Source organism: Hippoglossus hippoglossus, chromosome 23 (assembly GCF_009819705.1).
Source record: "Hippoglossus hippoglossus isolate fHipHip1 chromosome 23, fHipHip1.pri, whole genome shotgun sequence".
In the NCBI taxonomy this organism is placed as follows: Eukaryota; Metazoa; Chordata; class Actinopteri; order Pleuronectiformes; family Pleuronectidae; genus Hippoglossus; species Hippoglossus hippoglossus.
In genome coordinates this window covers 17,623,623-17,640,119 of record NC_047173.1, presented here as the reverse complement: position 1 = coordinate 17,640,119, position 16,497 = coordinate 17,623,623, and the positions used below count along the sequence as shown (strand labels likewise).

Here is a 16,497-nt window from a genome sequence, read left to right as displayed (position 1 = left end):
CCTCGGCTGCTTCTCTTTCACCGACTCGCTGGAAGCTCGTGGACGTCGGAGGATTTCTAACGTTGCCTCTGAATAAATCTCTGCCGCAGAGAGAGGGAGGACGAGCCGGATGTTTGGTCCTCGGGGGGGGGGGGGGGGGGGGGGGGGGGGGGCTCGGACTCCGGCGTCCCAGCCCCTGATAGCTGCTGGATCTGGGTGACCCAGTTCTGCTGTGGCCTCAGTCTGCTCCAGATCAATATGGAGATCAGACGCAGACGAGGGAAACAGCAGCTTCTCTTCAGGGTTGCAGATGTTCAGATGTTCAGATGTTCAGATGTTCAGTCACTGGTTCATGTCACTGGGAAACGTTTAGAGACATTCACCGGAATTACTTTGATTTATTTGACTTTTTTCAAACAGTTCATTATAAAATATTTATTTAGAATTAAGATTTTTCTTTTTTAAGTAATATATGTTGGCTGAAAGTTAAAGTAGATGGAAAATTCTCAAGTTATGAAATGTCATAGAAGAGTATGAAGTCATAAAATTATGTGTTTCGTGCCAAATTTATTGAAATACACTCAAAACATTTTTCAAACTTAGTCACAAAACAATGTGACTGATATCGATTCAAAAGGATCAAATAAATAACGTAGAACTTATTTGTCATAAATTTTTAATTATCAATGTATCATCAATTTGATATTGATCCAACAGCAGTGGGACAACTTTATAAAAAGTGCTTTTACATTCTCTCAGTTTTCCAGTTATAGATAAAGAAGCAGTTTTCTGTGTTGTTAGACTCAAAGTTCATTTTACCTGGAATCATTAACTTTTACTTTCAATATTCTTTTTATATTAATTATTGCAAAGCCCCATATCCTGTTCAAAAATCCAACAAAACCAATTGTTCTTTTCAAACACAAATCAAACACCGACAGTCAAATACAACGAAATGAGAACTTACCAAAGATTTTAAATGTGAACTTCTAATACTTTTGAAATAAAAGAAAAAAACAATCCGATTATACATTTGAGATATTTTAATAAATACGGCGATTAATATCAAACTGAGCACACATCCATAAGTGAAGGAGCATTTCTTTATGTGTGTCCCTGGTTCTAATGTGCACAAGTTGAGATTCAACACAATTTACAAGCCAAAATCTAAACAGTAAGTTTGTAACTTAACCTCAGTCAATAAGTAGAAACACATAAAACTTCTGCATTATATTCAAACAGGTTTTTGTTGAAGAATTAAAAAAAGCCGTAACTACAACGAACACAGGAACAGTTTATAATGTCTTTCACCCACAATTAAAATATCAAACATGGTTTATATTCATTATTGTATAAAAGAGTATTACACCAGTATTTACATACAGCAATATGTGAAACCTTTTAAATAAACAGCTTATAAGTCTCGGTATGTGAGAACATCAGTGACGACAGACGATGGCTCTTTCCTTCCCTGTGATCACTCAATATTAAAATTAGCTGGTGAGCTGACAGCAGATTGGAAAAATACATGTTTTTAATAATCATATTTAAAACCCAAAGACCTGAGTACAACCAAAAGATTTGGGTTCTGACAGCCGGTTGAAATAATATAAAATACTTGGATTATTTAGGTTTAGTCTTTTGTTATTTTTGATAAAACAAATATTCAAAGATTGAAACAAATATGGACCAAATTAATGTTTAAATAAATCTCCAACTGTTTTTTAAACTTGGAGTGTTTACGGTCAAATCTGAAATCACCAGTTTGAAATTAATTTAAAATGTCGACCGACATCACATCATAAATGTTCCTACGTTTTATTCAAACGAAGGAGGTTTTTCCCCGTTTTGTGTTTCTCATGTTTTCTTCTAACTCCGATCATTTTTGATTTCTTCAGCCGGATGAACAGAAACGTTTCTTCTCTCCAACAGCTTAACGTCCAGTGTACATGAAATCTGAGGAGACACAGAAACACACGTGGGTTTTATGATCTGCTGAGTTTCAGTGAATCAGTAATTCAATGATTTATATGGAGAAATGTCAAAATACTGAATTCTAGACTAAATTAAATGTTTAACTTTTTTATTTCATGAAATTGTATTAATAGTAATGAGAATTTAAAGGACTTTTATTTAGTTTTCATTTCACAAATCCCAAAATATCTAATAAACCCAAACGTCTGCCTCCAGCTATGATAGTGAACATCCATGATTTAACATAATGATACATACAACTCAAAACGTTATTGATTGGCAGCAGCAGGTCTGGAATCAGTCCCTCTCTGTACTTGGTGGTTTAAAGATTGTAAAGCTGACGTGTCCTCGTGTTGTCTGTGCTTCTCACCGCGACAGTACTCGGGGTTGAAGTTCTCGTAGATGGGGTACAGAGGGTTCTCCTGCTCGCTGCGGAGCTTCCTGGCTCTCAGGACGTCCCGTACACACTGGTGCAGGAAGGAATACTGGCACTGCAACGTCACAGATACAGTTTAATAATGATTATTAACTCGTGAACTCTTAAACCTGTTTGACTCCACATGTTGAATATGTGATGATAATCTCTTTGTATGGAACTACCACTTGTTTATCAAGGCCACACCCACTTTTTGAGTTTGGGTAGAAGACAGTTTTCTAAAATCTGTAGATTTGACACCAAATGACTCTTTTCTCTTGTTTAAAATGAGACTCAGGTATTTTCCGGTCTGTGTTGTTGCTTTGAGCCGAGTTTAATCCGACATGTGCTGATGTGAGTGTCCAGCCGGTACCTCGGTTTGGACCATGTGCTGACGGTGCAGCCGGAGGTCGAACACGCAGCCGTACAGGTCGATGGTTCCTTTAGAGTCCAGCTGCTGCAGAGCCCGGTCCAGTGCGATGAAGGTCCCAGTGCGTCCAACACCAGCACTACACACACACACACACACACACAGACACACACACACACAGACAGACACACACACACAACAGAGTCCACTGTTAAACTTAAAGTCCAAAACAATTCATTTTCTGAAAACAGAAAAACAATAAGACATGTATTGTTATTTCTTCTTAATGTGTAATGTTCAGTTTGTGTTGATTCAACTAAATGAAACCTGGACCTGCAGTGCACGACGGTGGCTCCGCTGCTGGGCGACCGGTCCACGTAGTCCCGGACCGTCCTGACGAACTGGATCAGGGACTGGGTGCTCTCCGGGACGCCGTGGTCGGGCCACACCGTGTAGTGGAAGTGACGCAGCACCCGAGGGTAACTGCTCTCCTGAAACACACAGGATGTACTGATTATTACACGTCAGTCACATGTGAGGAGGAAGCAGAGGAGGAAGCAGAGCAGGAAGCAGAGGAGGAAGCAGAGCAGGAAGCAGAGCAGGAAGCAGAGGAGGAAGCAGAGCAGGAAGCAGAGGAGGAAGCAGAGGAGGAAGCAGAGCAGGAAGCAGAGGAGGAAGCAGAGCAGGAAGCAGAGGAGGAAGCAGAGCAGGAAGCAGAGGAGGAAGCAGAGCAGGAAGCAGAGGAGGAAGCAGAGGAAGAAGCAGAGCAGGAAGCAGAGGAGGAAGCAGAGGAGGAAGCAGAGCAGGAAGCAGAGCAGGAAGCAGAGGAAGAAGCAGAGCAGGAAGCAGAGGAGGAAGCAGAGGAGGAAGCAGAGCAGGAAGCAGAGGAGGAAGCAGAGGAGGAAGCAGAGCAGGAAGCAGAGGAGGAAGCAGAGCAGGAAGCAGAGCAGGAAGCAGGTTGTTACCGAGGTGATCTTGAACTCTCTGATGGTCCACTCCGGCAGCACGGACTCCGACAGCATCTGAATGACCAGCTCGCCGTAGTACAGAGGTTCTCTGTCTTCCGGCCAGTACTGATCACACTTCACCTGGAGACACAGGGTCACAGGGTTAGAGTCACGCGTTGGACCTCTGGGGTTTCACACTGATGGAGTCAGAGGACATTCTTTAGATAAGCTTCTCTGCTGTCGGAGCTGAACTCGACTCACCTCTTCACTGAGTTCAAGGTTTGTACAAGTGAAACATTTCTATATTACATCTACTCTATATTTTAGAAGGTTCCACCATCAACAGGGCAATACAAATATTTGACTATGACTCACTCGTCCTTTCTCCACACACTGCGTCACCATGACAACGTTGTAGACGCCATGCTCCCACACCATCCGCCAGAAGTCATCTTTGGTGCCGGGCAGCGGGCCCTGAGTGGCGATGTACTCCCTGCGGTAGTTGTTACCCTGCACACACACACACACACACACACACACACACACACACACACACACACACACACACACACACACACACACACACACACACACACACACACACACACACACACACACACACACACACACACACAGGTCAGTACACTGTGTTAAAGTGTGTACGTTGTTAACATGTGCACGTGTGTGTGTACTTACAGGTATGTAGCTGGCGTTGATGTAGTCGGAGCAGGGGTCGTCCTCCAGGTACGACAACTTTACTCTGGTAGAATCATCTAAACAAAGGAAACAACATGAACATGTTACTGCTCATTTCAACACCACTGATCTACTGGTTTCCACCTCTGGACTGGGCTCAGTGGATCTGCTGGTTCAGGGTCAGAGAGCTTTTACTTTTAGAGAAGCACGTTAAACTCAAGTCACCACATCAGATCACATTCAGGTTGTTTTCTGAGGATCTTTTCAGAGATTCAGCCGTGACTCAGAACAAAGTGAAGGAGAAACAACGACCGCTCGTGTGTGTGTGTGTGTGTGTGTGTGTGTGTGTGTGTGTGTGTGTGTGTGTGTGTGTCAGTTAATTATAGAGATGTTGTAGAAAATGTTTCACCTCGAGTCACAAATCATGTTTTTGTGTTCATATAGAAAATTGGCTGCAGTTACAATTGACTGCAGCTTAATTACTTTATTTAAACTGATACTGACACACACACACACACACTCACACTCACACACACACACACACACACACACAGATGTTGAAACATCATTAAACTTGAACTTTGAAGCTGACATATCCATGAATCGCTTTATTAGTTGATTCATTTATTAGTCAAACAAACAAACTATTTTCAGGCTCCAGCTTCTGTGATGTGATGATATGACTCATTTCTTTGTACATGACAATAAATATATTTAAAATGTTTGACTATTTGTCGGACAAATGATAAATAATATAATATTTATTACATTTTATTGACAAAAACGTATTTAAATAATGAAGAAGATAAACGTCAGGTTGCTCAATGAGAATAATCTTTGATTTTCAGTACAGCTCATTTCTCTCAGAAAAGAAACTTCATCCAAAAAGTCTCCATCACTTATTAGTAAAGAGCAGTTTGTGATTATAATAATTCAGTTTATCTCTTTACGTAAACTGTTGTTGTTGTTTTACTCTATTTACTGCAAAGTTATCATCCAATAAGTATATAATGTTTATTTTTGTGTTGCCATGGGAACAGCTGATGTCTTGTTAATTAAAGATATTACCGATATCATGATAAGTATTTTCACAGGGACCATCTTTCTGTCCTCCTCACAGTTCGAGCCGACAGCAGCTCAGGGGCTGTGATCTACGACTCACATGGCAGGATGTTGTTGTATCGGTTCTTTCCTCTGTTCTCTGGCAGCCGGGCCACGTCCATGGTTTGGTTCCGACCCACATCCTTCAGATCCTGAACACACAACATCATTCACACTTAAATGAATATTTACTAGCTATACTGAAAAGTAATAAAGTTTGTGTTTTTTAATGTTAGTAGATTCCTCACGTCTTATTCATCTTATCGCTGGTAGATGCATTACTGAGCTTCACCAGCAGGTTGAACTTTTGATTTATTATTTTAGATCATCACTTATCTGATCTAAAATATAAGGAATTATCCAAAATGTCCAAAGATGATGAATAATTCGACTGCTCCTTGTTTTCCACACTTCATCATTCACTGACCTATTAACTTCTGTTACCGGGATAACGAGGAGATTTAATTAAATCCACACTGGAACTCAGCGGTCGTCAGGGAAACAGGATCAGATCCTGATTAAACATGAACTTATATCTCTGTGGAAACTTATGTTCAGTTTATTCTAGGCTGTTTGGTCACGTGACGTCAATACTCCAGCGCCATGGTAACCAACTTTATTTAGCCTCCATGAGCAAATATTGATTTTAGTGCTTTTTACTGCCATGAGCTCAGATGTTGTTACCTCGAACTCCTCAGACAGCAGGTAGTTGGAGTCGGCCTGGAGTTTGGTGAGATGAGACTCGAAGTGGCAGGCCTTGACGGGACTGAGCACACAGACAGAGGTTCGTCATTAGAACACGGGTTTGATTTCTGATTAACATCCGAACGGAGAGATTCTCACCTGGTGACTCGACGATTGCTGCAGCAGAAGAAACAAGACGACTCGTTATTAGATCATTAAATCACTTTCAAAGATTAACATTCATGTAGTTGATGGAGTTATTAACATGATACTAAACAGTGGCAGTCATTAATAAGAAAGGGGACATTCTATTGTGACTGTGTGTGTGTACATATACACACACCTACACACACCTACACACTCAGTAATTAACAGCTGCTGTGGACGGTGCATGATGAATTAATCTGACTGAGCGAGAACTTTATTGGAAACTAATACTTCACACTCTCACATATTGGACGTAGGAGTTATTGGAAACTAATCTCTCACACTGAGGATAGATAATTATAGATCACACACACACACAGACACACACAGACACACACAGACACACACACACACTTACCTCCTGACTCCCATATACATGCCTGCAGCTGGAACCTCTTTCCACATGCTCATCCTCACCACCGGGTTCTCCTGCACAGCCCTGCACACGCACACGCACACGCACACACACACACACACACACACACACACACACACACACACACACACTTAGTGTCCAACCCAATGGAGGCTGATAGGTTTCATTTAGTTCACATCACAGCTCAAGAACCAGCATGAAACCATCTGAACACAGAAGGTTGAGGTCTGTGTAAACGTTGTGTTTAACATCTGAGGCTTTAAGTACGAAGACAACACAACTGACATGTTTACACTCAGTGCGATGTGGTTTATTAAGATAACATGTTCATCTTTTCACAAATTACCAAATCGAGCGATTGGTACGATTTTAGTCATCACAGATTTGTTTTCAAACCACATTAAATCAGACGATCATTGGTCCTGAATGTTAGCAGTTAGCGGTGAGAGGCACCTAGTGGCACAACTGGGAATTACAGCACACTCTCCGACAGATTCGCTGGATGCCTATTAGCACATCTGCAATAATAAAACTGAATTCTAACCACAAGTCAACTGGATCCAAGTTTTATTAGTGGTTTTACAAAATGTAACAAATACATGTTCCCACTCACACTTTGCGCAGCCGCTGTCTGTAAACCAGCAGAGAGACGACGGCCACCATCATCCCGATCAGAAACATCCCAGCACTCAAACCCTCCACCACACCACCTAGAGGCTCTGACACGCAACAACACACACACGTTAATACACTTACTGTGCGTAGACACGAGAGCTGAGGGGATAAAGACACACAAAGAATTAATCTGATACTTAATATAAACCATTTTACATCTGAACGATTATAAACGATAAACGTTGAAGGAAAAATGACCAAAATTACAATAATCTTTCTGATAAATGAAGACGGTTTTCAATCATTTCAAATTAATGGTGACATCACAGCTGGGTTTAATCAGTTTGTCTGATGAATCAGTGACGAGCTGATGAACACGTTTCTAATGAAGAGCTGATGGAACACTTCAGTGAAGGAGGGTCTCTTGAAATACGTAATGACAAGTGTGTGTGTGTGTGTGTGCGTGTGTGTGTGTCTCTGTGTGTGTGTGTGTGTGTGTGTGTGTGTGTGTGTGTGTGTCTCTGTGTGTGTGTGTGTGTGTGTGTGTGTGTGTGTGTCTCTGTGTGTGTGTGTGTGTGTGTGTGTGTGTGTGTGTGTGTGTGTGTGTGTGTGTGTGTGTGTGTGTGTGTGTCTCTGTGTGTGTGTGTGTGTGTGTGTGTGTGTGTCTCTGTGTGTGTGTGTGTGTGTGTGTGTGTGTGTGTGTGTGTGTCTCACCTGCGTGCGTCCTGAGCGGCGTCGACAGGTAGGTGTCTGTGAAGAGCGGCTCAGGAAACTCGCTGTGGTTTTCATCAAACAGTTTCGTGAAGGCTCGAACACTCAGCCTGAAAACAAACACACACACAGTCATTACAAGTGGAAGCTGCCTTGCTCACCAACACTTGGCAGGATTTCTTTGTGTTGTGTACCTGTAGGATGTTTTTGCTTTCAGCGGTCCGTCACAGAAGCCGCCGTAGCTGTCACTCAGGTAGAGGTCGTCGTCATGGTAATGGTCACAGGCCCCGCCCAGTCGGTCCCCCCCCGCCCCCAGGTTTATCTCCACCACCTGATCAATAACCATCAATCAGTGCGACTCTGAAGACGTAGAAATCACAACGTGCAGAAACTCGTGTGGTATTACCGTACCTGTCCAGCAGAGGTCTCTGCATCCTGCGGGCAGCGGCTGGGGAAGTAGGCGGTCTGATAGGCTCTGACGGATGAGTTGCTGGTGTAGTCGCGGTACGAGGGCAGAGGGTGGCGCTGCTCCGGCTGCAGGAGCTCGGGGGCTGAAGAGACAGAAAATAAACTTGAACTTGATTGGTTGTTTGGTGTTAAACCTAAAACTCTCTGGTCTAAATTTAAACGTTTGGTTGTTTTACCGTCAGACTCGGCCACGACCACAGCGAAGTATCGGACGGCTCCGTTGGCGTCGCTGAACCAGGAGCAGTTGAAGCGAAACAAGATGGAGGACGACGTGACCTTCGATCTCTCGCCGACACGCACGCTGGGGGGCGGGACTGGAGGACCTGGAAGGAAACCGATTGGTTGTTGCTGTTTTTAGTTTGAGAGATTAAATATAATTCTTTGCCAGAGTTGTGGCTTTTCTTTTTTTGTCTTTCTGTTTCCAGTTCAGTCGTGTCAGGATGATTTATAAAGTAACACAGGCAGAGAGGAGAGAGGGAGGTGGAGAGGAGAGAGGGAGGCAGAGAGGGAGGCAGAGAGGAGAGAGGGAGGCAGAGAGGAGAGAGAGAGGTGAAGAGGAGAGAGGGAGGTGGAGAGGAGAGAGAGGGAGGCAGAGAGGAGAGAGGGAGGCAGAGAGGGAGGCAGAGAGGAGAGAGGGAGGCAGAGAGGAGAGAGAGAGGTGAAGAGGAGAGAGGGAGGTGGAGAGGAGAGAGAGGGAGGCAGAGAGGAGAGAGGGAGGCAGAGAGGAGAGAGGGAGGCAGAGAGGAGAGAGGGAGGTGGAGAGGAGAGAGGGAGGTGGAGAGGAGAGAGGGAGGTGGAGAGGAGAGAGAGGTGGAGAAGAGAGAGGGAGGTGGAGAGGAGAGAGGTGAAGAGGAGAGAGGGAGGCGGAGAGGAGAGAGGGAGGTGGAGAGGAGAGAGGGAGGTGGAGAGGAGAGAGAGGTGGAGAGGAGAGAGGGAGGTGGAGAGGAGAGAGGGAGGCGGAGAAGAGAGAGGGAGGTGGAGAGGAGAGAGGGAGGCGGAGAGGAGAGAGGGAGGTGGAGAGGAGAGAGGGAGGTGGAGAGGAGAGAGGGAGGCGGAGAGGAGAGAGGGAGGTGGAGAGGAGAGAGGGAGGTGGAGAAGAGAGAGGGAGGTGGAGAGGAGAGAGGGAGGCGGAGAAGAGAGAGGGAGGCGGAGAGGAGAGAGGGAGGCGGAGAGGAGAGAGGGAGGCGGAGAGGAGAGAGGTGGAGAAGAGAGAGGGAGGCGGAGAAGAGAGAGGGAGGCGGAGAGGAGAGAGGTGAAGAGGAGAGAGGGAGGCGGAGAGGAGAGAGGGAGGTGGAGAGGAGAGAGGGAGGTGGAGAGGAGAGAGGGAGGTGGAGAGGAGAGAGGGAGGTGGAGAGGAGAGAGGTGGAGAAGAGAGAGGGAGGCGGAGAGGAGAGAGGGAGGCGGAGAGGAGAGAGGGATGATAAAGGAGGAAGAAGCAAAAGAGAAGAACAAGTTTCAGAGTGTTTCAGGTCACAGTAAAAGGAGCAGGAAAGTGAAACTTAAGGTTTAAAGAAATTGAACGTGTTCATGTTCATGTCAGACTTATGACGACCTGTCATCATGTTGAGTGACAGCTTCATGACCTCATGAGAACAAATGTATTTAAAAGAAGAGTTTAATTCATAAATAAATCAGATCTGGATGTTCTCTGTGTCTCTAGTGACCAGTTCTATTTAAACAGAGGTTTTATTTAAACATCAGAATCCTCTACTGCACCGAGAGGACTGAGTGTGTGTGTGTGTGTGTGTGTGTGTGTGTGTGTGTGTGTGTGTGTGTGTGTGTGTGTGTGTGTTATACATCAACTCACGGTCTATCATGGTGACAGTGGTGTGTGTTACTGGCAGACTCGTGTGTGCGGCTGACGACACTCTGACCGTCACTGAGTACTTCCTGTACGCCTCCAGGTGGTCCAGCGTTACCGCGGTGACGCCCTCATCCAGCCTCAGAGCCGAGGTCAGCTCCCCGTTGTCCTGACAACGACACTCGACCTCGTAGGAGTCGAAGTCAGAGAGAGGAGGTGACCAGGAGCAGGAGAGCGAGGAGGACGAGAGAGGGAAGCAGTGGATGGACCTGAGAGGATATGGACCTGGAGGGGGAGAGGGAGGAGGAAAGACGAGGAGGAGGAGGAGGAGGAGGAAAGAAGAGGAGGAGACAAAGGAGGTGAAGAGGGGAGAAGAGGAGATAAAAGAGGAAGGAAAAAGGAGGAGGAAAGGGAAGAGGGGAGGAGAGAAGAAGAGAGGTGGAAAAGAGAGGAAAGAGGAGGAGGAAGAGATAAGAGATGAGGGAAAGGAGAGGGAAAGGAAAACAGGAGGAGAGAGTAAAGAATGGAACGGAGGGTGAGGAAATTGAAGAGGGGAAGACAGAGGAAGAGAGGAAAGGAGATGAGGAGGGGAGGAGAGAAAAGAGGAGGAAGAAGCAGAGGAGGAAAGATAAGAGAGATGTGGAAGAGGAAAAGAGGAAGACAGGAGACGAGGGAAGAAGAGAGGAAGAGTTAATCCAATTAATTTCCAGTATAAACATTATTCATTTTTCATTTCTATATTTTACATGCAGCCGAGTCACGTCTTTATTTTTATTGTTATTTCCACATGAAGGTCAAAGCATTTATTCAAACAAGGAGCTCGGAGCATCGGAGTGATGAGTCGGGTTTTATTAAAGATTACGTTCCTGGTGATTTGTTCTGATCAGACGATAAAAACACGTCTCTTGTAGTGAAGATAAATGTTGACGAGAAACGAGAAAGAAGAAAATATGTTTCATCCTCAGAGACAAGTGAAGATAAAATCTGATCTCAGGATGAAAATAAAAAGATAAATGTTGAGTATTTAAACCTCTTCTTTTTATAAACTACTCATTTGGTTACACTCATTACTGCGTATTATTACAAGTAATATTAGAGTGAAGTAATTGAAAATCATTATTAAATGATTCAGAGGCTTTATTAAGGAAGTTGTGATTAAAGATTCCAGAGTCTGATCTGGTTTCAGATTCAAACCCTTTGCTGCGCTGCCACCTTGTGGGGAAAAGATGGACTCAGCAGCTTGAGATGAAACTTTATAAAAAATAAATAAACACCTCGTTTCCTCAAGTTCAAAACGATTAAAAAAGTCAACGCCTACTTGTTCTGACGCTCCTCTGGATAGGCTGGCTCCTGGCTGTGAGCCCGCCCCTGGCCCCGCCCCCGCTCACGGTCGTCACGGTGAAGTTGTACTGTCGCCCTGGAAACATCCCGCCCACCACGCACCCTGTCAGGTGGGTGTGTGTGATTGACAGGTGATCGGGAGGAGTCCACTGAAGGCTGAAGTTATCGTAGTCCCCAGAGGCGGGACCAAACCACGACAGCTCTACAGTCTCATTGGTCGCGCCTTGTTTGACGGACAGGTGGTCGGGTGGCAGTGGAGCTGGAACGAGACAATACAAAAATGATCACCGCAAATAAGTATTATTAATATTAAAAACACTGACTCTTTTGTTTTTGCTCAACTTACACGTGCGTCCAAAGGCTGAGACGTTATTGGTCAGTTCCCCGCTGTGCGTGATGACCTCAGCGCGGTACAGCCTACCAGGGATCAGCCCTGGGAACATGTGACTCGTGTGCTCCGCCCCCAGCGTCTGAGCACCCAGAGCGGCTCCGGAGACATCGTACAGGACGACCTGAAACCACACGAAGACAACTGAACACTAAAGACTCTGCAGCGAGGCTACGTTAGCCACTGTGCTCAGGTTTGATTTTATTACAATTAAAACTGTCAATCTTATCTGAAAACAATGACAGAGAAATAGAGCAATGCACCAAATGTATAATTTATAGTATTTTTTTTAATCTAAGATATTACTAAGTAAAGAAAGTTCACCTGGAAGCTGCTCCAGCTTCCCTCAGCGTGCTGCCAGCTGACCGTCAGTCTGTCCGTCCGTCCTGAACTCTGAACCTGGAGAGACGAAACCTGGGACGGGACTGTGGAGGACGACGAGGACGAAGGTGAGAAAGACGAGGAGATGAAGATGAAGCAGAAGAAGAAGAGGACAACAACGAAAGAGGAGGGCAGAGAAGAATGTGATGGAAATTAAAGGGTAGACAAATAGAAGGTTTTACACTGTAACAATCTGTACTTTAAATATCAACAGTAATAATTGACTGACCAGTTCTGGCGAGTACAGACGAGTCGCTGCTCATTGTTCTGCTCCAGCTCACCACCTGCAGTCGGTACAAACTTCCTGCTGCGAGTCCAGAGAAAACACAGCTGTCTGCAGCCGAGCCGACTTTCTGCAGGTCCACCAGTTCACCGGCACCCTGAACACAACACGTCTCTCAGTCTGCGGCTGTGGTTAAACTGGGACCACGACCAGAACACACAGAATATAACAGATACTGAACCGGTGAGAGGGACACACACATGGTGGAAATCGTACGTTTCTGTTACATACAATAAAGAATAAGAGGAATCTTTGGTTAAAGTGGAATCAGCAAATACCACAAGTGCAGTAGAGGTCACAGTGACCTTTGACCTTTGACGTCAAACCCACCATTTCATCTGAGTCCAACTGAACATTTGTGCTGAATTTAAAAATAATTCCTCGAGGTGTTCTGAGATATCGTGTTCACAAGAACGGAACAGCCGGAGAACCTGAAAACCTTAATGCCTCCAGCCACTAGGTGTCACTGGAGCGGAGAGGTGGTAAAACATTTAACAATCTAGCTCCTCCCACCTGAGTATTCCCCTTCCGTCTCCCTGCAGCATCCTGTCTGTGATTGGCTGTTGCCTCCGGGACGCTGTACAGAGACAGGTCGTAGATTTCCACGTGTCCGTCTGAGGGACGCCAGGTGAAGGAGAGCGAGGAGGTGTTGGCCGAGGTGACGGTCAGATTACTGACGGCAGCCGGACCTGGAGGACGGACAAAGAAAGTCTTTAAGTAGACGGAGACAAACATGGAGGCGCAACACACATGATTATACACAACACATTTGTATATTACAATAATTAGTTTGAGCCGTTACATTTAGCCTGAGAATGTCTGGGGCTGATGGGAAACATCAGTTAAAGGAAGGTAAAATATGAAATATGAAATAAACAACATACTGTCGAGACAAATGTGAAAGTCTGAAATGAACACGATCCTTAAGTTTCACTTTCGACTCAGTTTTCTTTCCTGCCCTTTTTTGTATAAAGTCACTTTGACCTAAAACACTTTTATCATCCATCTCTCTGCCTGCGTTACTTTATAAATCATCCTGACACGACTGGACTGGAAACACAAAGAGACAAAGACTAAGACAGCAATGACTATGGAAAATGTATGGGGGGGGGGGGGGGGGGTTCCAGCCAACCACCAGGGGGCGATCAAGACACTTTCATGTCGTCCATCAGACATGAAACCTGACGAGTTGACATGTGAGAAACAACGTGTTGAGTTTGGTAACATAGTGTCTCACGTGTTTGTCCCTCTGCTGTGGCCTCCAGAGACGGGACGCCGCCGCTCAGCGTCACCAGCCTCACGCCATAGCGCCTCCCTGAGGTCAGACCCTCCAGCCGCTCGCTTCGACTCGCCACAGGCACCGACCGGTTGGCCACGACGACGCCGGCCTCGTCCAGTAGCTGCAGGCTGTAGCCGTCGTACACGCCCACCGGCCTCTCCCAGGTGACGGTGAGGCTGTGGGTGGTGTGGTCGTTGTCCGCCTGCAGGGCCGTGACACTGGCTGGAGCTGGAGCAGCGTGAACACACACAATGATGAATATTAACACGTTATTAACAAATCAGAATCCAGCGAACCATCGGCCGATCAGTCGTACCCGTCCTGCCAGAGGCTGACTTGGTGTTGCTCAACTTCCCGCTCAGTGATTGGACGGTGATGGTGTAGGCGTGGCCTGGGACCAGGTCCAGGAAGTCCAGCGAGGTGACGTGTTTGGGGACGGGACGCGTCTCCATAAGGACGCCATCCTGAGGACAAGTAGAAAGATTTAAATTAATTCACAAACCAGACGTTTATTTCAGATTTATGTATTTCTATGTTGTTCAACCTCTTTGTTTATGTTCATGTATGTGGTTAAATAAAGTTACATACAAATGACACATCATCTAATAATTTAGATCAATGCACCAGTTTGTCCATTAATTGTTTTATTCTATTTAAATGAAATCTGAATTCATGGACTGACCGTAGTTGACAGGGAGACGATGTACATGTCCATGTCTCCGTCTCCGGGAGTCCAGGAGACCAGGAGTCCCCCGACAGAGTCCTTCAGTCCAGGGCGAGGAGTCAAGTGGAGGTTTCCCACCGGACTGGGAACTGGAGGACGAGAGGAGGAGGAGAGGAGTCAGGATTCATGAAGACAGAAGTGAAACATGAATGTGCAGAGTAGTCCTACCTGTCCGTCCCTCGATGAACTGGGCTCTCTGGTTCGGTCCGCTGAACGTGGACACCACCATCTTATAGAGACGCCCGGGGGTCAGAGAGGTCAGCTGGTGGCGCCGCACGTCACTGCCCAACGTCACCGGAGGGAAAACCCGGGTGTCATTGAAGAGCAGAGTGACCTGGAGACAAGTAGTGTTAGGATTTAAGAACAATATCGAAACCGTGCAGACTCACTAGCGCCCCCTAGAGGCTGAAATGCCTCAATAATAACAGTGAGAAAATATCTTCTTTACTTATTCGCACCTCATAATGGTCCACGTCTCCGGGGGCGGGGCTCCAGGTGACAGTCAGATCACCTGTTCCCGCGTCGCCTAGCGACAGATTTCCAACAGCTGCTGGAACTGAAGAAAAACAGATGTTTGCTCGAAATCCTCAATAAAAATACAAATAAACGAACACACGAGTTATATTTTAATTTATTATAGTTTGTTTCCCTGGTTTGTGACTCACAGGTTCGTCCGTCAGTGGAGACGCTGCTGACGTAGCTCCCGCTCCAGGTTTCCACGGTGACGGTGTAGAGTCTCCCCGGCGTCAGGGACGAGAAGACGCACTCGTTGTGTCCGGCGGAGACGCTCTTGTTCTGCAGGACGCTGTGGTTGTACCGGATCAGAACCACGTAGCGATCCAGATCTCCTGCTGCGTGACGCCAGTACACCTGAACACAACACAGCAGCTCTGTTATAGAACATATCACTGTTTAACAAATACACTTTACATGTAGCTAATTAATTCTAATTATTTGTCTGTATGTCTGCGTGGTTGTATTTGAATATTATTGTTTGTTGATGGATCATTATAAATGATAGTTGTGTAATATGTAACTTATATAATAATATTGAACTAATACAATAATCAGTGTTGACTAACGCACCTTGAGGAAATCGTCTCTTGCAGAGTGAACAGCTGTCGGGTTCTGAACAGTCGCAGGTTCTGCAACAAACAAGAAAACTCAATAAAATACCAAGAATGATTTTATTAAAAATAAAACATTCAGACATTTAATAATAATTCATATTATTTCCATCATAACTACAGGATGTGTGAGTCTTTTCTTTGTTTAACTGTAACTCAAATATGTCAAATATAAACATAATATAATGTAAATGTAAAATATGAGTAAATGTTATTGCTCTTTACGTGTTCGTGCTTTAACCATGGTGGCGTTCTGCAGGCCGCCGCTCCTCGTTATGATGTCCACCGTGTACAGTCGCCCGGCAACCAGCGAGCTGAAGGAGCACTCGGGCGGCGAGGAGCGCGACACGGCGAGCGTGTGGACGGTTCTCCTCCCGTCCTGAAGATGGACCAGGTAACTGTCCACCATGCCCAGCGCCAGACGCCATGACACCTGCAGAGTGTCAGACCTGCCGCCGTTAGCAACGGTTACCTCGGTGACGGATGATGGGGCTGAAAGAAAGAAAAAGATAAGTTACACTTGTTTTGCATTAATTATTTAACAACAGATTTACAAACAATAAATAAGATCAAATGAAAGTAAAAAATATACTTATGCACAGAAGGATTTGTAATGTTTTCAGTTGTTTG

At 45.4% G+C, this 16,497-nt stretch overlaps 1 protein-coding gene across 3 annotated transcripts in view; it reads right to left on the bottom strand.

Annotated features, from left to right (window-relative positions):
* Nucleotides 1-641: 641 nt before the first annotated feature.
* Nucleotides 642-16,497, bottom strand: part of ptprb (protein tyrosine phosphatase receptor type b) — a 23,891-nt gene continuing 8,035 nt past the window's right edge. The window contains exons 11-40 of one of the 3 annotated variants that reach the window (XM_034577687.1): nt 16,093-16,359; nt 15,827-15,885; nt 15,406-15,610; nt 15,199-15,296; nt 14,909-15,074; nt 14,699-14,829; nt 14,333-14,480; nt 13,975-14,244; nt 13,251-13,426; nt 12,684-12,834; nt 12,398-12,498; nt 12,032-12,197; nt 11,663-11,944; nt 10,351-10,629; nt 8,720-8,866; nt 8,487-8,626; nt 8,270-8,406; nt 8,079-8,185; nt 7,363-7,468; nt 6,732-6,812; nt 6,326-6,343; nt 6,167-6,248; nt 5,544-5,634; nt 4,382-4,458; nt 4,061-4,195; nt 3,704-3,826; nt 3,072-3,229; nt 2,742-2,877; nt 2,324-2,444; nt 642-1,935 (exon numbers count right to left, since the gene is read on the bottom strand). In XM_034577687.1, coding sequence (XP_034433578.1) covers nt 1,913-1,935; nt 2,324-2,444; nt 2,742-2,877; nt 3,072-3,229; nt 3,704-3,826; nt 4,061-4,195; nt 4,382-4,458; nt 5,544-5,634; nt 6,167-6,248; nt 6,326-6,343; nt 6,732-6,812; nt 7,363-7,468; nt 8,079-8,185; nt 8,270-8,406; nt 8,487-8,626; nt 8,720-8,866; nt 10,351-10,629; nt 11,663-11,944; nt 12,032-12,197; nt 12,398-12,498; nt 12,684-12,834; nt 13,251-13,426; nt 13,975-14,244; nt 14,333-14,480; nt 14,699-14,829; nt 14,909-15,074; nt 15,199-15,296; nt 15,406-15,610; nt 15,827-15,885; nt 16,093-16,359 — 4,181 coding nt within the window. In that variant the 3' untranslated portion in view covers nt 642-1,912. Of the gene's footprint in view, nt 1,936-2,323; nt 2,445-2,741; nt 2,878-3,071; nt 3,230-3,703; nt 3,827-3,970; nt 3,991-4,038; nt 4,196-4,381; nt 4,459-5,543; nt 5,635-6,166; nt 6,249-6,325; nt 6,344-6,731; nt 6,813-7,362; nt 7,469-8,078; nt 8,186-8,269; nt 8,407-8,486; nt 8,627-8,719; nt 8,867-10,350; nt 10,630-11,662; nt 11,945-12,031; nt 12,198-12,397; nt 12,499-12,683; nt 12,835-13,250; nt 13,427-13,974; nt 14,245-14,332; nt 14,481-14,698; nt 14,830-14,908; nt 15,075-15,198; nt 15,297-15,405; nt 15,611-15,826; nt 15,886-16,092; nt 16,360-16,497 lie in introns of those variants that run through there. The other 2 variants (XM_034577688.1, XM_034577689.1) reach the window with 2 other exon arrangements.